This window comes from Chiroxiphia lanceolata, chromosome 2 (genome assembly GCF_009829145.1).
Source record: "Chiroxiphia lanceolata isolate bChiLan1 chromosome 2, bChiLan1.pri, whole genome shotgun sequence".
Taxonomy (NCBI): Eukaryota; Metazoa; Chordata; class Aves; order Passeriformes; family Pipridae; genus Chiroxiphia; species Chiroxiphia lanceolata.
Window position 1 is genome coordinate 94,361,532 of NC_045638.1, and position 23,927 is coordinate 94,385,458.

At 42.7% G+C, this 23,927-nt stretch overlaps 2 protein-coding genes across 2 annotated transcripts; one reads left to right on the forward strand and one right to left on the reverse strand.

Annotated features, from left to right (window-relative positions):
* Positions 1 to 475: 475 nt before the first annotated feature.
* LOC116782526 (cilia- and flagella-associated protein 91-like) lies at positions 476 to 19,882 on the reverse strand. Its single transcript, XM_032679278.1, is given in 7 exon segments — positions 476 to 526; positions 528 to 570; positions 3,413 to 3,564; positions 5,605 to 5,636; positions 5,639 to 5,677; positions 19,680 to 19,755; positions 19,853 to 19,882. Coding segments are annotated over 7 exon segments (423 nt in total).
* Positions 19,762 to 22,218, forward strand: LOC116782672 (cytochrome c oxidase copper chaperone). Its single transcript, XM_032679509.1, has 3 exons — positions 19,762 to 19,999; positions 21,524 to 21,634; positions 22,006 to 22,218. Exons 1-2 carry the CDS (start codon positions 19,881 to 19,883, stop codon positions 21,606 to 21,608), a joined length of 204 nt encoding a protein of 67 aa, XP_032535400.1. The 5' UTR covers positions 19,762 to 19,880; the 3' UTR covers positions 21,609 to 21,634; positions 22,006 to 22,218.
* The last annotated feature ends 1,709 nt before the right edge of the window (positions 22,219 to 23,927 follow it).

A 23,927-nucleotide genomic window follows, 5' to 3' on the forward strand; every position in this document is an offset into this window, starting at 1 on the left:
TGAGTCCATTCCTGACTGGCAGCATCATTCTGGAAGAAGCAGAGCAGTCCTGCAGTAGAGGACACTGATGAAAGTTAATCACCCATTGCTGCCTTTCTGCTCCTGGCAGAAACCAGGAGTTAAAAGGTTCCTTCTTAAGAAGACAACTTTCTAGAGGTCTGGAGAACCACAATGGCTTTGTAAGTATCTTCCTTTGCACAGGAGGATCTACAGTCCAAATCTTTCTACAAATAATTTATTAAGTACAGAATGTCTGGTATATCTGCTATATGGTAAATCAATGGCTGAAAATTTTGGGTATAGTGTGAATTTAAAAAAGATCTTGTGATTTAAGATTTGGTTACTATTTAAATTTTCCATATCAGTGATCAAAGAAACTGACAGAAAATACAGAAAAAATATTAAAGGCTCTGGCCTTTACTTAGGTGTTCTTTAAACTGCACAAAAGCAAGCTTCTGAATTGTTTTAAACCAGTTCATTCCTTACTGTACAAATATTTGTAGCGATTCCTTCCATCAACTTCAGGAATCTTCATACACAATCTGAGGTATCTGAAGAGAAGACTGAGCTCTGAAAGCCAAAATACAGGATATAATTTAAGGAAGTACATTCAGAGTATTTCTGATCTTTTTTTCTTATGCCCTTTTTTAAAATTCTCTCTCTCTCCTCTGGTTGCACAGTCCAACATGCATCACACTATTGCCCAAAACCCCCATACTTATATAAGCAATTATATTTTGCTTTTTTTCATACTTATCTATGTAACAAAACAGTTTGACACTTTATGTATATTGCCCACTAGTATTGTCAAGAAATGGTTATTGCTGCCTTTATTAAAACTTCCTTATGCCCTCATTATGGAAGGGATTGGCCACTTCGTACGCGCTTGACTTTGTAAAGTAAACTACTTTTATTGGAGTGGAGGGAGCAACCTCATTTCCTTAAGAGTTAAATACTTCCCGTAACAGAAAATATGTGTAAAGGAGTAGTAGAATGAGCAAAGGAAGAGGACTACCGCTTTCTACCTTTGAAAAAACAGCTAAATGGATTTTGAGCAAATGTTGAAAATTTTAGAATCAGCACTTTCAATTTGAATTCTCCAATAAAGGAGAAAAATTAGGAATGACAACGTGAATGTTTCAAAACCTATGCTGGAACAACCATATCTTTTGCAAGAATCCTCTTTCTTCATTTTTTTTTCACCATTTTGAAATTCAAATAGGCAGACTTTTAATTTTTTTACTATAACACCTTGAAGAGTTTTCTTTAAGGCTTTGGAAGACCATGAGGAAGACCTCATTAAGGCAGTCCGTGAGAGAATGGGAAGAATTGAGTAATTTGAAAGCTATGCATGAAGATTGCTATTTGATTTCACAACCACTGCATACTCTTCTTAACCTGCAAGGTGGTTAAAGACAAAAACCAGAAGTTCTTCCCAGAGAAGTTGTGGATATCGCATCCCTGGAAGTGTTTAAGGCCAGGTTGGATGGAGCTCTGAGCAACCTGGTCCAGTGAAAGGTGTCCCTGTCCATGGCAAGGGGATTAGATGATCTTTAAGGTCCCTTCCAACCCCGGCCACTATCAACCCTGAAGGCCGGGTTTTTCCTAAGACCACTTTTGGCAACTTGTAAGACTTCTGACCTTTAGATGTATGGGACTGTGGATGCTGGAGTTGGTTGCTGATGCCTAATTTTACATACAAAGGTATATTTACAGAGATGCAATTGACAATACATAACATTGCTTGACAGCCGGGATCAAAACAGAGGATTGCATGCTGAGATCAGACATTGCATTGCATGCTTTTCAAAGACCTCATCTCAGTCCTGCAAACTGTGCTGTGGAATTTGGGGAGCCACAGTATGGTTACCTGCTACAGGAAAGCCTAGAGAGAGATACTTCATTAACCTCCCGTGACACACAATTTATTGCCAAGGTAAGTTTAAAGTCATCTCTTCCCAGGGCTTTCAGTCATATCACATAACGAAAGAGAGATGCAGTGTGGTAACCTGACATACTTGCTCAGCACCAATCAAGCTATTATTGTGAAGTTGCGTTTGTAATTCAAATGAGTTAATTGAGCTGATGGCTAGTTTCACTAGCTGACTCTTTAAATATCAGACTGTTGCTCCATCCAGATGGATTTGTGTTTCATTCAGCACAGGTGGGCACTTATTCTTATGATCTAACTTTATTAGCATAAGCTGTTCATCCTATTATGGTATAGTATAGGTACAATGGGAACCCAGGGAAATAGCCCCTTTTATTCCACAGATCCTGCCTCTTGCATGTCCTTGACTTATTCTTGCTGACTTGGCTGAAATAAATGAGCATTTATTCCTGGTAACCTTGCAGAGGCAATGCAACTACTAAGAAGACAGCTGGGAAATATTCTGTCTTCTGTATCAGCAGTGCTGTCAATCAGTGCAGGTTGAAACAGAGGGGATGTATTTCTCATTTTTTTTGTTAATTGCAAGACATTTTGCAAATACATATTGTTGAAATGTTAATCAATTTTAAAGTAGCACAGATGCCAAATAAGTTGTTACAGAATAACAGGCAAAATATAAGAAGCCACTGAGGTTTCCATGTGCTGGGGACAGTTTGAAACACTGAAAATAGCAGTAAGGAAAAAATACTCTAAAAATACTTTATTATGGAAATGAGAAGAATATACTTTTGAAACTGAACAAAACCAGGTATGAAATCCACTGCATCACTCTTAAACATCTCTGATTACCATCTGGCATGTGGTAGAACTCAGTTACCAGCAACCCCAGAGCATGCATCATCTGAAAAGCCCATGGTCTAAAGTTAGTTTGTTAAAGCAGAAAAAAACTTTGAAAACAACTACCTAGGCTGATGCCTGCAGTCTTTAATACAGCTGTATGAGGACTTAAAAAAATCATGTGGTGCAGCAAAACATATGTTTTTTTTTAAATATTTGCTGAATCAGAAGCCCAAATAGTGATGCCGGGAGAAAGTTCAACTAAAAATCCCCTGCACCCAGCATGTGGTGTCCTGATTCAGGCCCCAAAGACTCTTGAATGAACAGCAAAAACAACCTAACCAGCTGCAATTGCACAGGACTAAAATGAAACAGCTCCCACTGAAGTAACACACATGAGTCACTGAAATCTTCATAACTCATCTGATCTGTAAGAGATAGAAATAACTGTCTTTTCTTTCACAGTAACCACTGCAAAGTAGATAACACAGGGATGAAGGAATGTGCAACATCCACCCTGTAGGAAACAGATGGGTAACCATACTCCACAACAGCTGCAATCTCTTAATTTCGAGGGAAATATAAGTAGGAGCAAATTGCAGTCATCTCCACTTCAGTGTGCACGGGCTTTTGTTGGTTTTGTTTGTATGTTCATTTTAAATTATCCAACCATAGAACACTTACACAGCAAGCTGCTGAAGAGCCTCCAGGCCCTGCTGAGCCCTCCATCTTCGAGCAATAAATGCAGGCACTGGATCTTTGCCCTTCAGGCACAAACTGCAGGCTGGGAAATGAATCAATCCAGTAGCCATACTTCTCAATATAGGTGCTTTTACCTAGTGTTTGTGTGGACACAAAGAAGAGAGGCAGTAATTTAGCTATTTCAAACAGCACTAAAGAGATCAGAATTTCATCCTTCTGATGATGTCAGCTGGTTAGATGGTACTTCTCAAGATGTGGAGCATACCAGACTAGCAGCAGATGCACAAATTTGTCTTCCGGCTGTTTTCCAGTGCTAAACTTATACTTAAAATCGAAGGGTCTAACGCTTTGTTACATAAAGAAGTTGGTGTGCAGTAACTGTGAATGTGCAGCAATGTGAACTTCTAGCACATTACCCCATGTAACTCCCTTCTATTTCTAGTGCTCCAGAAATTAAGTAACACATTCCACTTACAGAGTAAAGTTGCATTATTTTATGCTGTAACAATTTTAGCATTTGTTAAAAATATCTCAATGGAAGCTAGCACACAAAAAATGATCACATTAAAAATCTACACCCTTCCATTTAAGCACTAATTTCCCTGGGTAGATATGCCTTAAATCTCTAAATTTACAGCTGCCAATAAATCTTAGCAATCGTGATTCAAGTGTAAGTGATGTAGCTATATTGGCTTGAGCTTCTGTAAAGACTGAAATAAGAATTGAATCATGAATCACCCCTTTCATTTCAGTAGGTGCTAACTCAGATGCATATAGGGTAGTGGTGACTTCAGGTGCACCAACTCACTGGAGTCTAAGACAGTATTAGTTGATGAAGATATAGGCACCCTACCGTGAGTAGCTGCTTGTTCTGGATGAGACTGCATTTTGTTTTATTTCTCTTCAAAGGGAGTCCTCAAGAGTTTGGAATACCCCATCAACTCCTATCACAACCTCTGCCCATCCCATTTTGTGAAGCTATAGATAAAGGTTAAGGTGTTTTGAATTGCAAATTATGCACTTGCCGATTCATTTTAAAACATGATTTACACAAGTTGGAGTCTACCACCATACCCATCCACACCATTGCACCTGTGAGATGACAACTTCAGTGACAGTATGCCTGCTTGGTCTGGCCTGAACTGTTATCACAGCCATACTGTAGCAAGGGTCTCTCTGATGACAGGTAGTGTCCCAGTTCCATGTGCATGTCTCTCCACAGAGAGGCAGACAAATACGTGGGTTTCTTCACACAGATATAAGAAAGAGTCTGAGATAATGGAGTAAGAGACATCCAAAAACATTCTTCAAAAACACATTCCTTGACTCCAGTATTGGAAAGCTGCTCAGGGATTTTCTCCTTGCTGTACAGCAATGGAGTTTGAGTTCAGAATATCTGCCCTTGCAGCCCCAGTCAAATGCATAGCTTCAGGAGGACTCTTTGTTCGAAATCCAGTTCATTGTGCAGTTGTACCAAGCCTGTTTTCCTTTGGCGCTCTAAGTCAATCACTGCTGTCTAAAGGTGCAACTGCAGCTCCTACAGACATGCCCTGGCTGGTTTTAAACCAGCTAGGGGGCAATACTGATAGCAGAGGAGCAACTGAAGTAGAGAGCTAAGCATGGGCTATCTAGATAAGGGCTTAGCTAGGAAGTTAAACTGTGCTAAACCAGTATGAAGAATCAGGATGGATTTGCAGTCTTTATAGGCTGCTTAGCTGTTGCTACCTACTTCATTTTAGTCCAAGTACACAGTGTTGATATGTAGTGTAAGTATACCACCAAGTAAGTGAGGAGGCACTGTGTGAAATAACACATTTTAACAGCTCTGCTCGGACAACAGCCCAACAACTGTCCAGCTATTTTATTAGATCTAAATAATATATACAAGCTATACTTAACAGCATTTGGAGACAGTCTATTAAAAATACTGACAAACAATTTAGGAAATTACTCAGAACGTGAAACTGGGTATTTCTAGGCTCCTGTTACTGAGTCACCCTAGGCCAGCAATCATGGTTACTCCCTCTGTTGTCTTATTTAAAACTGCTTCCTTTGCTTTGTGTTTTGCTGTATTAAGGGAACAGCTCAGGACTGAGACAGAGTTTCTATCCATGCGTATGCATACACAGAAAAATACAAGGTGCACATGTGAGCTGTCTTTGGCCAACACCTACCACTTTATCACCAAGCTGAGTGTGGATATTGACTTTGAATGGTCCTTCTCACTTGACAGTGTGTACAGAGGGTCTGAAAGGTAAGTGAACAAATGGAAGTAGTTACATATTTGAAGAATCAGCACAAATTGTCAGGCTATGCTTCCCTCTTATACTCTCCATAGGAGAGTATAAAACTAGGAAAGAAAAAACTGACATACATATCTCTATATCAAAAAAATTCCACCATCACACAAATGAGGCTCAGAGGTGAAGTACTAGCGTTCAGTGGAACACGCACGTGAAAAATCTACTAGAAAAATCTACTGGTTTTGGAAGCCCTGCCAACCTAAACAGAAAACGCGAAGACATGAAGCATTAAAAGGTGCAATGGTAATCAATGGAAGTACCATACTCTACACGATGCTCCCCTCTGGGACACAAAGCTGGCTTTGCTTCAAGCTCGCAAATGTTTCATCGCCCCGAGCCTCCCCCGGTAACTTCGCTACTACTACTGCCACCTCTACCCCCTTCCCGCTCCCGGGGTGGCACCCACCCGCCCGGTCCCAGCCCTGCCCTCCCTGCCGAGCTCAACGACAGCCCCTCGGCCCCTCCGGCAGGGGAGGCCCGGGCAGAGGCGGGAGGTCCGCCCGGGCAGCACAACCGCTTCCCGGCCCGCGCCGCCCAGCCCCGGCCCCGCCTGACGCTGCCCCCTCCCGCAGAGGGTGTCGGGCGTGGCCGCGCCGCTCCCGGTACCGTAGCGGCAGCCGGAGGTCCGGCCGGGAGCCCGTCCCCGCGGAGCGGGGCTCGCACGGCTGCCGTTCCCATGGCCACGGCCGGCGGGCGGGGCCGGGAATGTCCCGCCCCGCGGGACGTTGCTGCGGGAGGGTCGCTCCCGGTCCCTCTGGGCCGTGGTGGTGACTTTCTGAGGGGGCGGCCTCGCGGCTTTCCCCCGCCGCGCTGCTGCTCCCGCTCCCTCGCCCGCTCCCTGTCCTTCCAGCTCCCCATGCCGCGGGTGCCGTTCCTGCTTCCCGCTGAGCCCTCCCGCCTCCATCTTGTGCCGCCGCCGGCGGAGCGGCGCTGGCGCGGGATTGGGCTGTATACTGAGGAGGATGGGGCGCGCTCGAGGGGGGCGGGGAAAGGAAGGACAAACATATTTTACCTTTTAACAGCTGCTGCTGAAGTTGTTTTATGTGATGCTCCCCAGTCCCCCTGGACTCTCGCTTAGTGCTTAAGAAATCTGGTTTAGCAGTTATAGTTAGGGACAGGACTCAAGCCTGGGTATTCTTATTCCTGGCTTTGCTTGTTATCACTTAGGGCTTCTGCAGCCATAAAGTGGTGAAAGCGAGTCCAGAGAAGGGCAACGAAGCTGGTGAAGGGTCTGGATCACACATCGGCTGGGGAGCTGAAGTTGTTTAGCCTGGGGAAAAGGAGGTTCACGGGGGACCTTAGCACTGGAAGGAGGTTGTAGCCAAGTGGGAGTTGGTTTCTTCTCCCAGGCAACTAGCGACAGGATGAGAGGACATAGTCTTAAGCTGCACCACGGGAGGTTTGGGTTGGATATTAGGAGGAATTTCTTCACAGAAAGCAATGTTAGGACTGTGGTTCCAAATTCCTTGGCTCTGGGAATTTACTTGTAGACAATTCAACTTTGAATGCTGGTTTACTTTCTTAAAGGCCTATCACTTGCTGGAAGCAACAACTTTCTTAAGTTATTCGGTCAAAATGGGTAAATTGAAGGTGTGGGTCTGAACTAAGAAATGCTGTCGCAATGCTTGAGGTTTTCTGATGGACATATGTAGGATGCAACTTCCTATGATGGATTGATCCATGCCCTGAGGATATCCAGCAGATTGTAAAGGCCCTCATTTTACTAAAGAGCTTTACAGTGTGACACCTTATTGTAATTATTGACACAGGCAGCAAAAGTCACTTTTTAATAGTTGCCCACCTTTTCTTTGATCAAGTTCAATTTTCCTTTCTTGTATCTCATTTCATTAAAACTCCATGACTCCGTGCTGAATTTTTTCCATTCTGAACATCTGCCTTGAGGTAATGAGGTGTGTAAACTCTACTTTGGCCAAAAAATTATCTTTGTTGGCTCCACCCTCTCACTTTCCACTTTAAGGTTTTCAGAGATGACTGGATACAGGTGGCCTGGACTTCTTTTTTTTTTTCTGATGGGGAAAGAAACCAGATGGAAACCAAGTTGAGAAGGAACAATGGAAAAATTATATGCATTCTTGAGAGTACTACAAAATGCCAGGGGGTAGCCTAACAGATAAGTGATCTCTGGAGTTGTGGAAAACTAAAAGCTGCATTCCCACTATTAACTGCATTAAATTGGTTAAATGTAAGATGTTGCTCCCTTTTTCCTTATCACTGTCAGCTGCCTGGCCTCGCTGCTTCTGATCTGTCAGTGTTGGCAGCTGAAAGACTATGTAGTGAACCAATTCAGGAGACTGATGTGCCTGAAAACTAATCTGTCAGAAAATAAAAGTTTCAGGTCATTGCATAGCTGCCTGAAGACTAGTACTCACTCATGGGAGTGTGACAGGTATATGTGCTGGCTGCGCCAAAAGCTCAAGGTTCAGGTTCATGGAACTTGCTTAGATGTGTGTTCATGTAAAATATTGCCTAATTTTTAACTAGCATTTCCAAGAAATCTCTGGAACTACAGGTGTGGAGAGTGGACAAGCCTTACAAGTGTTGAAAATTGTGTTGATTGTTACTATGTCCAAATATTCTTTGCCTGAAATCTTTATTATTCCTGTGGACCTGAAGCTGTGTCAACCCTGGCCAGGGCCCCATGCACACTGGTGTGTGCTGTAGAATACACTGCCATGGCAAAATGGTGAGATTTGGTCTGAATCATTCTTTATTTATTTATTTATTTTTAATGTAGATCAGCCATGTCAAAGGAAAAAGATCACAAAGCACAAAAGACTGTGAGAATGTTTGATCCCAGGCATTAAACTTTGGCAACCTAGTCTCTGACCAGCACTTTGGAAAAGGGCTCAAGCTTATCTGGCAGCTTAGTCTGTCTGTGTCAGGGACATATCCTGTTGCACTGGTTGAAAGGAGATTGAAGGCAACTAAACTGTAAGCAATCAAAAAAGATTCCTGTTTCCTACAAAAGAACTTGATTGATGGGCTTTTTCCTCAAACTTGTGGGCCGTAGAGTTGGGTTGTTTTGGGTGGGGTTTTTTGTTTGTTTTTTTTTTTTTTGTTGTTTTTGTTTGTTTGTTTTTTTTTGTTTGTTGTTTTTTTTTTGTTTGTTTGGTTTGGTTTTTTTTTTGTTTTTTTACTTTTTCATTAATTACTTTTCCAGAACAAGGACTGTGTAGCTGAGCTGAGGTGCTGTCTAGCTGATTATTTTTTTTAATAGCCACTTGGCTCTAGGGGACACCAGGTGCTCAGATGTATGAATAAAACTGTCCACACCCTTGTGAGTTACTGCTGGATAACTTTGCCAGTGCATAGCAGTTGCAAAACTGCAGGAAAAGTGCACTACTTTTAGCTGCCTGTGACAGAGGCTGAGCCAAGTGCATTTTACCTCACATTAACCTTGAGATAAGATGGTGTAATTTGCTGCAAGATGACTTACTGCTACTCTGTTGACAGACTTGTTTATGCTGTGATGACTTGCTGATGTTTTTGAACTGTAAATCAGACAAAGGGAAGTAGAAAATTTAGGCAAGGAAGGTAGGATTAGGCACTAGTTGAGAGCAAATAGTAGCTGGACAAAGAAATATGGATTGGACACGAAAGCGTAATTTTAGAGGAAGAACCTGGCTGGCTGAGCAAAGAAAATTAGTAGGAGGGTGGGCTAGTAGAGAACCAGTGTGCAGGAGTGGAGGGAGAGACAAGGTGAGCAGCAGTACAGCAGAACTGAAGTGGTCTGGACAAGTGGTCTGGAGACCTAGGTGAGGAGCTGAAAGTGTGGGGAATGGTGTGGAAAGACAGGATTACAGAGGATATGGCAAAGAAGTTGAGCTAAACAGATGATGAGTCTCTCTACTCTGTTTTCCTTCTGTCCTCTAAAACCTGGGAGGGAATTGGGTTTCTTGTACGTAAATTTTACCCTGCAGTCCACGAGGATTTGTGAGACCCTGGCAAGATGTCATCCATCTGGCTTTAAACTTCATTACATAGATGGTCCTCATCTGCTGTTAGCAGGTGTCAAATGACAGCACTGTTGTGCTGCTGGGTACATGTGATGCTTCGTGGTGGTATTTTTCTAGTTATTAAAAAAAAAAAAAATCTAAGTTACAGGCAACAAGGTTATAGCATTAAAAAGCACTGTTGAGGCTTTGATGGCAGGAAATCCCCAAAGTAATCTATTTAGAATTAGTAACCGTTAGAGTGTCATTTCCCCTTTTTGCCACAAGATGTCACAATTCCTCGTGTGTGGTCCGGTCCATCCCAGGCTCTAGCCTGGGCGCCGCCAGTTCAGCTCTTGTATTTAAATGTGAAAGGATATAAAATGAATTCGGCGGTTGGACCCATCCAAGGTAATCGCTAATTTCCATTCCCTGTCCGATCTGCACATGATTTACTAACTGTAAATAATAAACACCTTTTTCCAGGTGTGTGGTTCAAAAGAAGCAGGAAAGCAGCAGCACAAGGATGCAGTCAACGTGGTTGCTAGATTTTTAATCCAGAAGAAAGGAGCCTTCCTTCCAGCTCATCAGAAACGATGGTGTAGGAGAGTGAAGTAGAAGGGAAGAGGAGGAAGATGTGGTCACTATTCCCAACAGAAAACAGAGGTAAGTCTCAAAAAGATGTGAGAAGACAGATGCTGTGACACACTGTGTTGTGGATTGAGACCTTGTCTCTGTGCTGACCTTTGGCTGTAGTAGGGCATTATATCCACTATGGAATACCTCACTTGTAATTTATAACATCCTTTGTAAAAATGGCCTCAGATTACTGATGGTGGTAAATGGAACTTTGCAAAGGGGAAGTCTGTGGTTAATTTGTGCCATTTTTACTAAGAGCCATGCTAAGAGAGGCATCTTCTGGTACAGCTGCTGAAATGGTAAAAAAAAATAGATGAAAGTCTTTCTAGGAGACTTGTTCTCTCTTGCCTTCTTTTTCTTAGTATGACTGTTGGCACATTTCCTGTAGTAAAAGCAATATACAGATGAGAAGAACTTAAAAAGTCAACGTTCAAAAAAAATGAGGTAGTAGTACTTTGTGATCACCGTTAAAAGATTCACTTCAAAGCCTGCTGAAAGACTTCTGTAATGGTTTTGATTAGCATTTAAAAAATGAAAAAAAAGAAGGTGGAATTAAGGCAATTTCCAGCCTATGGTTCAGACAAGTCCAATCCGTGGCAAAACCTCAATTTTACCACTCTTTCAGGCATTCTCTGAAGGACATTCATATACATAATTTCACTTGGATGGATCAGCTTTGGATGAGATTCCTAAAGAACAGAGATGACATTAGGATGATTTGCTGGGCTGTAGTCAGGCATGTTGTCTCACCTCAGCAGGAAAAGGATCTGGGACTGAACTCCTTAGGAAACCAGTGAATTCATGGTGTTCTTATTCCTTTCATGTAATAACCTTAATGTCATCTATTAAAGCTTTCAAAAAACTCCATTTACTTATCATCCTTTAATTGCAATCCACCCAGTGGAGGTCAGGTGAGGGCTGGCACACATCTAAGGGCCCAGGGGTGGCCTATCAGAAGTAAAAAGGTGAGAAAGCAGTGACAGGACACTCAGGCCTGAAGAAAAGAGCTAGAATTGGATGGGAGCTCAACACAGCCCTTTGAAGGATTGGGGAAGGATGCAGAAGTATCACTTCCCTCATGTAAGAAAACAAAGTCTGTGGTCTCTTCTTGAAAGTTCCCCTATCTTTCCCCTCTGTCTTTGCCTGCACCCACATAGTCCTTTCCACATCACTTCCCAGTCTCAGATGGTGGAGACCGAACAGAACACAGTACAGGATCTAGAGCATATCACTGGTGTCTTGATATATCAATGGTGAGAACATGATAAGAGCTCACTGTGTAGCATGTTGATCTGGAAACATCCCCTCTTTGATCCTAAGTTTTTGGATGGACCCCTAGGAGAACCAGACCTTGAAGAATCCATTCTGGGTTTTAAATAAGAGACTGGAGTAGTTAATGATGTGCCTAGTCCAGACAGGATGCACTGAGTAAAATTTATTGCTGCACGGAGTTAAGAACCAAGCCAAGACAACTAGGTACCAAGCTTGGATAAAATACTGCACAGCATATTGAAAACCAGGGCAAAATAGTCAGGATATGGGCTTGAGCTGAACGTTTAGATGAAATTTTCTTCCATGTAGATGAAGTGTGTTCCCATGTCACTTTTAAAGAAGAAATTGTACTCCAGATACAGATTGTACTGCAGATATCTAGGAAGATGTCAGTGTAAATAGGCTTTCTTGAGAATCCCTGCATATGGAGATGCCCTAATGCTTTTTAAAATTTGACAATTAAGCACTTTATAGTCAAGTCCCGTTGATTTTTGGTGGGAACAAGGATTCTAAAATCTTGAGAAGGAGATCAGCAAGAAGAAAAGCAGAAGAAAACAAGTGTAAATCAATTAGGTGTTAAAACTGAAACCTAATGTGATGACTGATGTCAAAGAATGCCTTGAAAGTGAATGAATTTTCTACATTATTTAATAACTTTGTGAAAACAGCTGTGGGGAGTCTGAATGGATTCAGACGATGTGTTGATATTGCAGCTCTTTACAAGCAACTTGCAGCACTGCACAGCATATGTCTTGATGCAATATTTAAAAGGGTGAGGTTCTGGAATGTGAGTACATAGAAGCATGCAGCTGCAATCATGACATCTCAAATATGGAATGACTCATGTATTTGTAAATACTAATGATCCTTCCAACTTCCAGTTAGCTCCTGCAGTTCATTGAGAATGTTAACTATTTTCTATAGTGAGCTTCACATTTCATAAAATTAGATCATGAGAGACTTGGTTAGATTCAAACAAGCCAGATTTGTCACTGACACAGGCATTAAAAATGGCATCCCACCAAGCAGAATGAAACTTTTAACAGCAGCAACACTTAGGGGGAAAAAAAGGACTAATGGAATGTGTGGACTGGAAGAGAAGTGGACCTACAGTATTGCTGCTTCTCAGTTGATTGACAGTTTAACACCATGCACAAGAGTTGCAGAACACTGCCTGTTTTGCAGCAGAACTGATCAAGGTTAGAAGTTTGTATTATGGAGGATTTTACAGAACTACAACGAGATGTTTTTCTTCAATACACAGGCAAGCGGGGCTTGGGTTCTAAATGAGGTTTCCTGTGGTGTGTAAGCACAGACCTTTAGGCAGCATTGATTTTTGTGGGGTGACTAAGTGGAGATCATCTTTGCACGGATGTGGTGGTACATATTAACAGTGGCTCAGCTGTCTGATTCTGATCAGTTCTGACAATTCATATAGGTCTTTTTGTGGAAATGTGGAAGTCTTACTCTTTCAAATCATGAGAAGTGAGAATGGAAGAGGTTTCCCCTTTGGAAAGAATTATATAGGCAGCTACCTTGGTTAACACTGCAATGCAGGAAAAAAAATCTGTAGCAAAACTTACCCTGGCTGATTAGAGTGTGTCTGCTTCATGCCTAAGCACTTTTTAATCCGGGCTACTTTTTTTCTGATTTTTACCTGAAAACAGAGAGTCTGACTGTGATATAGGGACAGACCTTTGCAGATTTCATGTGGAGGATTAGTGGAGGATTAGTGATGTTATTTCCCAAATGCAGGTTAGAGTTTTCTGAGTTACTAAATGTTGGGACTGTCAGAAAATACACAGCTGTCTTCTTCAGCCGTGCTCTTTTGTGTGTTGGTAACACATGCAGCCATTGGAGTGCAAACACTTGACCTTTCCTTCCCACCAGTCTGTGCAATGGATTTATTCCAGAATGCTTGGATTTCACGGGTGTTCCCTCCACAAAGGGAGCAGCTGATCAGGTCATGCCAGCAAGCACTGAAGTAAGCCTGACCAGGCCTGCAGTGCACATCCCACATCAGCTGCTGCATATCTGCATTTTGGAAGAGCTTCTGTATGTCCATGTCCAGTGTCTAAAGGCTCGTAGTTCGTGCTTGCAGTACATGTGGAAACAGGCAGGCTACTTTGAGGCATGGTACAAAATGCCAGCTTCCTTCTTTTGCTGTGTTACCAGGAGGATTGCACACTGAATTTGCTGATTCTGGATTTTGCAGTGTTGCTGCATGGCAAATTCCTAGTCTTTACTTGTATGTTTGGATATGCTTTCAATGGACAGTGGACAAGAAGGAGCCATAACATGAAAATGATGATAGTCATAATCTTAGCACCAAACTGAGGAGAGCTGTGCAGGAAACAATGTGAGAAAGGCATTAATATCCTCTAAGTTTATACCAAAGCCTGTAGGAGGTCACTTTCCTCTTAACTGTGGAGGGCTAGGCCAGAGTCCTGGTCCCAGCATGAGGACCCCAGAATTTCTGGGATGATGTGGGCTGAGTCCTGCAATGTCACAGGACAGCAGTTCTCATTTGAAGTGGAAAGTGACTGCAATCTTGCCAAACTACCTTCCACTTCTAGACTCTGATACTCTGAAGATTTGGCTGAATTTCTGGCAAGAGATGCTCTGTTGCAAGTACTAGCTTGTAGGGCATTCAAAGACAGAAAGGCCTTAAAAGTAATCTTGATTCTGCTCTTGTTTCTCTAAGGGCTTGCTTGCCAGTATGGAGGGAGACTTTCTCCATACTACCTTCCAAGGTGGTCTCTCGGGAGGGGATGGTTCAGTCCCTGTGGTACAGAATCCCTGCATACAGAATTCATGCCATAGTCCTGAAACATGGGATTGGCCTCTTTCAGTCGGGGAGAGACTGACACATTGCCTCTTGAGGTGATTTTAGCCCAGTGAACCCCTTGCCTTTACCGAAAGATGGAGTTTGACGCTTAGAGTCCTCTCCATTGTACTAGACAAGAGCACAAGTCCTTCTATCCTAGCATTCATTCTCTCTCTGGTCACATGCTGAGCTGGTAGCATTTGGTAGTTGCAGGTCTGCAACTCTGATCAAAAAGAGAAACTCTATCCTGCACTGGGCAGTTAATACAAGAGGCAACAGGGCCCTGACAAGTCATCTTGCTCGAGGTTTGAAGTCCTTTTTCTTCACATAATCTAAGCATTGACCTAAAACACAGGCAACTTCTTTGACAATCAAACACCGCGTACGGTTTCACTGGCTGCTGGAGCAGGGGCTGTCTCATGTTTATACCAAGTCAAAGACAAAAATATTTCTCTAGATCATATTGAAAAGTTCTTTTTTCAAGATTGATAGTGGTTCCCAGAATAGGCACTGCATGGAAAATAGCAAAATACCTTCAGCTCAGTTTCACCATACAAATTTCCACAGCTTAATTTACGCTTCTATCATGTCTATCGGAAGTGTGGGAAATCTGAAAACCCCAGAACTACCCAGACTGTTACTTTCAACTGACATGATAGGGGCTTACCCTACCTAGTAGTACAATGAATGTAAATACATTTTTGAGGTTCTTGAAAAGCCTGTCCGTTTGAGTCTCTCTAACAAAACAAGTACTTTTATTTTGAACAACCATTCTTTTAGTGGGCTGAAACTGAAGACACAAGAAGCCAACGGGAATGACTGCAGTGATGTTCTTCAATTCTGATAAAGGGCTGTACAGGGGAAATAATTTGGAAACCCATGACAACTGTGCTGTCTCCCCCTATTTCACCCATTAGTCCTCTAAATCCAGAGCTGTAAATGTCCAGTGCTACCTGATGTCCTTGTACTCTCACATGTTGCACCAGGCTGCCAAATTACATGGCAGATTGAGGTAGGGTCTTTTTCTCATTATCTCTTCAGAGACTGAGATTTTCACTGAATCTCCCCTCCAGGGTACTGGATCTGACAGTTTTCCAGCAGTCTCATCTCAGTAGCCTGCCCTTAGCTCTTCCTCTTTGACTGGCAGATAAATCTGTTGATTCAGACACATAACTCTCTGACATAATTCTTCTGCCGCTGTCAGCAGGCAGAGGGAAAATGGAAAACAGAAAGCACCAAGTTAACAATCCTTATGCACAATGTAATGTCAGAAGAGAAATGGCTGTGATCTCCTCTCTGCACTGCACTCCAAATTGGTGCAATCAGTATCAAAATGTGTTAAGTATGCTTTAATGGCACATCCCTTCCTTCTCCTCTCTCTCAGCCACTGCCCTCTCATCCCTAAAAGAAATGATTCCTTTTTCCAGGGCAATTCTGTTACAAACTATTACCATGCAGGGAGCACAGCCAAAATAGCAGTGTTCCTCAATCTATTTGGAAGAGTGGAGTGCTGCTTGCAGAAATGTTTAGTCTTCAGAGGTCAAACCATTTGAAGTTGTCTCTCAAGAGGACTAAATTTCAACCTTCCTCTACCCTTGTTATTCTGTAACAGGCAAGAGTATAAACTGTATTTTGTTTGGTCTTTTCCTGGTTTCTACAGGCCAAATCAATGTCTTTCAAACTTTTTTTTTTTAATAGAAGATGTTAAATAAAAGATACTGTTCAACTGCAGACTTTGAGGTTTTATCACAGGCTTTCCTTCAGAGTTTGTGTTGCTATCGCCAGTTCTATCTAGGTCTTTGGACAGTGGCCAGCAGATAAAGCTTTAGGAAGAAAAGACAAAAGTAGTTAATTTGAAAGGAAAACATGCTTAATATGTTTTAAAAACTAGGAACAAGGCACTGCTTTGGAGAGCTGATGTTTGGTTTTGATAGGTGTTTCAATGTCGGCTCATACCTTGCAGCATGTTTATGTGGATTTAGAAAAATCATATTCTGGTCAACAAATGCATCCTGTATATCTTCCAGTTCATCATTCCTGGCTGCATGGCCTCCCAACCTGTGTGTTTAACCAGGAGGCTGTGTGGGCACAGGTCACCTGGACAACCTTCCCAGCCAACTAGGATAGCAGGGACCAGGCTACTGAGCTGAGATCCATGGATAATTAAGTAGGTGGCTGATTAGGTCGAGTGAGTGTTACATGACAGCATTCCAGAGGAAGGATGGCAGCACACTGGCTCTCTCCTCAGGACCCTGCATTTGGAGAAGTCACATTGTCAGGGCGTCAGAGGTGCCTCAATGGTGAAAACAGGAGAGCCTTATCTACCCGTGTGATGAAACTGTGGAGCTTTGGACTTCTGGAAGAGACAGGTTCTACTTCTCATCTCTCTTTGTGAGAATGAGGGGATCAAAAAAGAATCCTCTCCTGTCATTTACTCATTCAGGTAGCACAAGTCCGTGGTGGTGGCATTCACCTTGATGGTCTAGAGAAATAGAAGAGCAAAATATCTCAACAGAGAATGATCTCACTTCTGACCTGACTTATTGGAAGGGTAAATACTGAAAATGACATAATTCTGTCTTGCCCAGGGCTCTTGAAAACAATAGGGTTGCTTGATACTTCATGCCTTGTATAGGGCAGGACCATTTTCAATCTTTTACCTGAGTGGAGTATTCAGATCCCTAGAAGGTATTTTGAGCTCCCTGGTTTTGCTGAGACTGAGAACATGTAACCTGTTTTATTAGGCACTACTGCTATTTACTTTTCATCATAGATCAGAATAAATACCTCTGTGATTGACAAGTATGGGATATCTGTCCCAAATGTAAAAACCCTCATTCTAAAAGTCTAATTAAATACACAAAACACAGGTTTTCTACCACTCCAATGTTCTTGACAGTGCTCCTGCCAATTTTAGATCCCCCTAGTACATGATATAAACTGCCAATTCTTTGACTCTTGCTACACCCCATTAAAAGGCACAGCAGCTGCATCCTAGTGGGCATATTCCTCTTTTTTCCCTTTCAAGGTCTCAGCAGTATCACATCCACTAGTGCCCTGCCCTTCCCACATTACCTCTGTAGGGCGTCTCTTTACTCTGCAATGTGCCTGCAAGTCTATACATGTGCAAGTATCACTATTCATCACGAGGGCTGGTGGCAGGGAAAAGTGTAGCATAGGAATTGACACGCTGTGACCAAAGAACCAAGCTGTGGCGGGTAAGTGACAGAGACCTGGAAGGTGAGAGTGGTTGCCAAACTACAAAGGAAGAGCAGCTCTGTATCTTTTCACTTATTGCCCATGCTGTTGTCCACAAAAATCAGATTCATTACACAGTGTGCAACAAGCCAACGATTACACACTTGAGTGAGACATTTATTATTTATTTCAGAGTTGTGCAAGCCTGGGTGCTCAGTGGAATTCCACATGCACAACAACTATCAAAGCTTCTTGCTGTTTGCACATTTTAGGAAACAAAGGAAAAATGTTCATTGGCTACAAGTTACATAGTTCTCTTGTTAATTAGTATTGGTTAATGATTCTCTCACTTCTCATGCTAATTAGTCCACATGCTCAGTCTTTCATTTCTTTTGAGTGGGTGCGTTTTTTGGGTCAGTGGGCCATGAGTTGGTGGTCATGAACTGCCCCTACTGGAATTACCTTTTACCCAGTTGGAGCTGATTTCAGCACAGTTGCTGAGTTGGCTTTATTAGTTTCTTCCTTATTTTTTTAGTTCTACCAGATGTCCTTGTGGCCTGTAAATTCTTCATTTTTTGTGTCCACAATCAGTGGTACATCCTTCTTCCCAATCTTTGTTAACATCCCTCTAGGTCTGAGATCATTGAAGCATGTCAAGCCCTAAACCTTAACGAGGCAATTCTACCAACAAGTAATTTATCTTTTTAACACCTGGACATCACTTATAAATTGTTAGATGCTATTGGTTTCACAGATTAAATCTCCTTTCTTGTTATTTAGGCTTGAAAGTGTACAAAGATTAAACATCAAAAAACCTAATTTCTTATGGAAATTTTTATATATTCCCCATTTTGCAACAATGCCAGAGACGGGCCTGGCTGGCCCCCAGCCACAAAACAGCAACCTGAATGTTCCCAGTGGTGATGACTGTGCTCATGTGTGCTGTACCTGCGTTGCTACGTGTTCTTCACTCCGGCTTTTGCAAAATGTGGAATATGTAAAAATTTCCATAAGAAAGGATGTTCTTTGATGTTTGATCTTTGTGTACTTTCAAGCCTAATCAACAGAAGGGAGATGCTGTTGTGAAACAGCAGCTAACAAGCAATCTATAAGTGATGCCCATGTGTTAGAAGAACCAAATTACTTGTTGTTGGAATTGCCTTGTTAAAGTTTAGGGCTTACATGCTTAATGATCTCAGACCTAGGGGGAAGTTAACAATCTCAGGGGAAAAGGATGCACACTGATAGTGGACATAAAGAATGCAGAATTTATGGGAAATCTGCATTGGGACACTGAACCAAGAAACTCATTGATCCAAAAGAAGAGAAATACTGGGCATGTGGACTAATTAGCGTGAGAAGCGAGAGAATCATTAACCAACAGAAGATGGACTGTTAATTAATAAGAAAACTATGTAACTTATAGCCAATGAACATTAATTCCTTTGTTTGCCAAAATGTATAAACAGTAAAAAGTTTTGATAGTTGGTGTGCTTCATTTGTGGAATTCCACTGAGCACCCAGGCTTGCACAACTCTGAAATAAGTATCTCTCAAGTGTGTATTCTTTTACATTCATGCTATTTGATAGGTCCTATGATTGTAACTAAGCCTGTAATTACAAATGCAGCTATAAAAGTCACTGTCAAATTTTGCACTTCCATGAGAAATGTCATCCTCTGACACCTAAAAACCAAAGCATTTTCCTTTATTTTAAAGAGAACATAATTTATAATCAACTGATTTGCAAAGCAAAAGTTATTGGCTTGTTGCACACCAAGTAACAAATCCGACTTTTGCAGACAACACCACAAAGAACTGAGCCTCTGTTTTCCCCACTGATTGAATGGGAAAAAAAGAGTCTTAGGTGGCTGGCCACAACTTTCACCGTGGAGCCTGGCGCTGGCAGAACCAAAGTCCAATCCTGTCCCTTGCTGCTCTTGCTAAGACTGCAGCAGGTGCTGGGTCCACCATTCGTCACCCTGCTGTCCTCCCTCCCTTCCCCGTTCTTTCTGGCTCGTTCAGTACCGAGTGTCCCTGCAGATTGTCACTTTGGACCTACCGGCGTGTGTCGCCACAGGGGTGACGGCCTAGGGAACAGGGAGGGGGGCGGGAGGAGGGCTCCGAACTCCGTCTCCCATCACGCCGCGGGCCGGGAAGGGGCGGGCGGCGGGGAAGATTTCCCGGAACCAGCGGGTCCCTGGCGGCCGGCACTGCCCCGATCTCCCCGCAGGCCGAGGGTGCCGGGAGCCGCCCGCCATGTCGACGGTCGCCGCCGCCAGCTGCGACAGCAAGGGCGCGGAGGAGGCGCGGGGGGACAAGAAGCCGCTGAAGCCCTGCTGTGCCTGCCCCGAGACCAAGAAGGCGCGGGACGCCTGGTGAGCCCGGCCCGGGCTCCGCGGGGAGGGTGGTTTTGGGAGCCCTGCCTAGCCAGCACACTGGTGCAGGAGCATCCCAGGGAGGAGGGACAGTGCGGGAGAGGAGGTGGAGAAAATGCCTCAGAAGGATAGTTTGGAACTGAAGAGGTTAATATCTCGTAGCCCCGGTTTAAAACAGGTTTCGGAGATCAGCTTTTAATGATGCTTGTAAATTTTCGCTGCTGTTGGCTGATCGAAGGAACAAGTACCAGCAGGTGGTAACGTCTTTATTGCTCGGTTGAATATAAATTATGTTCTGTTTTAAACAAAGCAAAATGCTTTGTTTTTTAGGTCTCAGAGGGTGACATTTCACACGGAAGTGCAAAATTTGGCAGTGGCGTTTATAGCTGCATTTGTAATTACAGGCTTAGTCACGATCATAGGACCTGTCAAATAGCGTGAAATGCACCCGCAAAATGGAGCTCCTTTGTCTATGGCAGTGAATCTTAAAAGTTTTAAGAACTTTAATCTGGTGACCAAGTTGGAGGTTTTTGGGGTATTTTTACCCCACAGGTGATATAGATGGTATTCAGTGATATTTTTGCTAAAGTTAGGGGTGCATGTCTACTTACATGGTAGGGCGAAGGTGAATCCAGGGCCCGCTCGGAAAAGGGTGGTAAGGATGCATGTTTCTGGTCAGATGAAGTCGCCTTGGGCAAGCAGCAGACATGTCCATGCTCATTGTAATAAAGCCCAAGAAGAAAATTAAAGATTAAGAAAATCAGGTATTTTAGTTATTCACCATTTGGTAGTTTCTTCCTTTGGCAGCAAGAGTAGCATAAAGTGGCAGATGAGGGTTGATCAGACCTGTGATCAGCACTCTGCAGAGCAGTGGAATCTCCATCTCTGGGATCAGGAAATGCTCTGCCAGTCAATCAAAAAGCAAGTCTGAAGTGCTTTTGTGGTATACATGATGTACCAACGATGATAGGCTCTTACTTGGAGGGATGAGTAACATCAAAAGTTACCATATGTCATAAATAAACAGTAGCTGGACAGGTGGGTTTTTTTGCTTCAGGTTCCCTGAATACCAACTGAAGTTGAACTAAAACATCATTTACTGCTCAGCTCATCATTTACTGTGTTGTTTCTTACTGGAGAAATTTTGTTGCTTCCCTACTGAATGATTTGAAAGAGGTTACTGACAAGCTTAGCATACTAAATGAAGTGATGTGACAGCCTTGTGTTGTATAACAAATCCCCATCTAGACCTGCCCAGAATAGACCCTAGCTGTTAATAGGAAATTCTGTAACATCTATTATCAGAGTTTTAAGTGCACAGCTCCAGACTTGGGTAACTTTTTAAGATAGTTTTATACTTTCCAAAACAGTGCTATCCTGGACAGGATGGACAAAAAGATCTCTGGAGCCTAATAGGGATTTTTGATTGTCCCGAACAGATTTGTGGGGTAAATTCTACGGCTTTGACTAACAGTAAGTAAACATTTTGTTGCTGAACCTTGGAAATCTTTTTTTTTTTTGCAGCATCATTGAGAAGGGGGAAGAAAATTGTGGGCACCTAATTGAAGCTCACAAAGAGTGTATGAGAGCTCTGGGCTTCAAAATATGAGTGAGATGACCAGGACTGTGATTGTGGTGAGTACATCCTTCAGGACCTCTGCCTCTGAAGAGCCCTGGCACCTCATCTGCTGCCACTGGAAGGCCCAGAGTACTGTTTGTGATGGTAAAGATGTCATCCTTAAGAGAGGGAGGGCAGAGTAATCCTCACTGACACTAGAGTAAGCACTGCTGTCTTTGTGAGGGTGGTGAAGTCTTTGGCAGTAGAGAATGGTGCTGCCTCTGTTGTCTTCTAATAGATCCAAACCTCAGTTTAGCTTTCTGATGCTGGGGCAGTGTGGGGGTTGGGTATTGTGGGTTTGTGCTGGGGTTTTTTTGTTGATGCTGAACTATCCCTCAATATTGAGTGGAAATCCATGTTTTGTGAAGTTGTGTTTGCTCTCTTCTAGATGATGTCTGTGGTGTGACTTCGTTCTGGAAAGCTGCAAAATAAATTATTTCTGCAAGTTACTTCAAAGAACAAATATAAACAAAGCATCTATTTATGAAGAATCTCTAATGATAGACCATGCATCACGTCTGAAGCTTTTCCACTGTTAACTCTTGACCTCTGCTATAGAAAATATATTTTTTCCTGTTAATAAAAGTCTGAAAATGACCAACGTTCTTGACTTCTGTTTCTTTTTACATAAAGAAATGACAGTGCTCTCCTTATTGAAAACAGTGTGCTGCAGGAAATGAGAGAATGAGAAAAGCTTGCCTTGATCATTAACATAAGAACATTGATTACTGTGGTGTAGTGGTTGAACAGAGAGGACTTTGGTGGGTTTTCCCACTGATGGAAATTGTGAAATTGTGCCAGTAACACTGCTATCTTACTGCTTTCAGCAAAGTCATACTGAAGCTTGTAATGCAGTTTGTGACAGTAGTTGTAACTATGTACAAAGACGACCACAGTCTTACATAATGAACTTTCCTCACAGTCAAAATTATATTTGTTTTCCCCTGTTAGAATTCGTCCAATGTTTTTTGAATAGCTTTACCCAAGGGTTCAAGCTTCACTCTTTATAATGAAAAATTAAGTACTTCCCATATCAAACTCACTTGAGCTGGTAGTTCTTCAAGGGAATGGGAGCAGAGGACTGCTCCCTGTCACTGCAAGTGACTTGTATGTACAGGTCACTTGCCTGGAAGAAAAGCTTTTTTTTTTTTTATGCAACAGTTTTTGTTGTGTTGGCCTTGTGCTAGGCACGCATGGGCTTTTGTTTTCTGGCTTCTTTTTTCACCTCTGTGGCATGACAGTGGGAGGGTAGTTGTGGCCTTTGATTTCTTCTTACAGTCTAGAGACTAAAAAGGTGCAGTTGGTAGCTTGTTACACATGTGTGACTTTTGGCTTCATACTATGTGATTGTGCAACCCTACCATTGTTGTCCTTCCTGTGGTGATTTGACTGCTGAAGGCAGTATCACTAATTACTTCCTCTCCTGATGAGTTTTCAGAAACTGAAGATACAAGTTCTGTGCTTTGTCTTGATTCTTGTCTTGGCTTTGATCCTGCTGGAGGGGTTGGTGCAGTCACCCACCACTGTCGTCGTTTCTTTGCCAGCTGTGTCCTGCATATCCTGAGCTAGCAGTGAATAGGCCTTGAACATTTAGTATGTGAAGTTTGGTGCTGCCCCTGCTGAGACTCACAAGTTGTACGAGGAGAGTTTAGACTCGCCTCCAGGAATGTTTTGTGAAGGTCCTGTCCCGAGGCAAGAGTTGTGCCCATGTTGGCTCTCAGCCTCGGAGAAGGGACACAGGTGTAGCTCCGGCAGAAAGCATTCAAAGCTACCTGTGGCCCTGTAGCTGTCTGAGCAGCAGGACCTGGTGCTTCTCTTGGTGTTTATTGTTGTCCTGAGGTAGAAACTTGAATAAGGTCATTTATTGTTGAACCATTGCATGTCAGAGATTAAACTGAGGAGAATGTTAAAAGGTGCATGAGCACCAGCTTTGTGGTGGCATGTCCAGTCTGGGTAAACTGTGAAAATGGTGCCGCAGAATAGAGCAGGGCAGTGGTCAAGTGAGAATGGGAATGCTGTTTATATCAGGTCAAGAAAAGAAAAAAATGGACTCCTGCACAATTTTACACAAATTCTGTAAATGTAAGAAATGGGATGTCTGGGCCTCCATGAGGGTCAAAGCATGGTAGATATTTTAGAAAGTTTTTGGAAGGCAGATGATGAGTAGGATGCTGACGTACCTATGTGCAGCAGGTACAGAAAGGATACTGGACAAATCTATATTTAAAGCAACAATGGAAAAACCTCATAGTCAAATCACATTTCTTGCTGAGTGGCTTCATTTCTTACAACAGTATTCCTGTGGAGTGG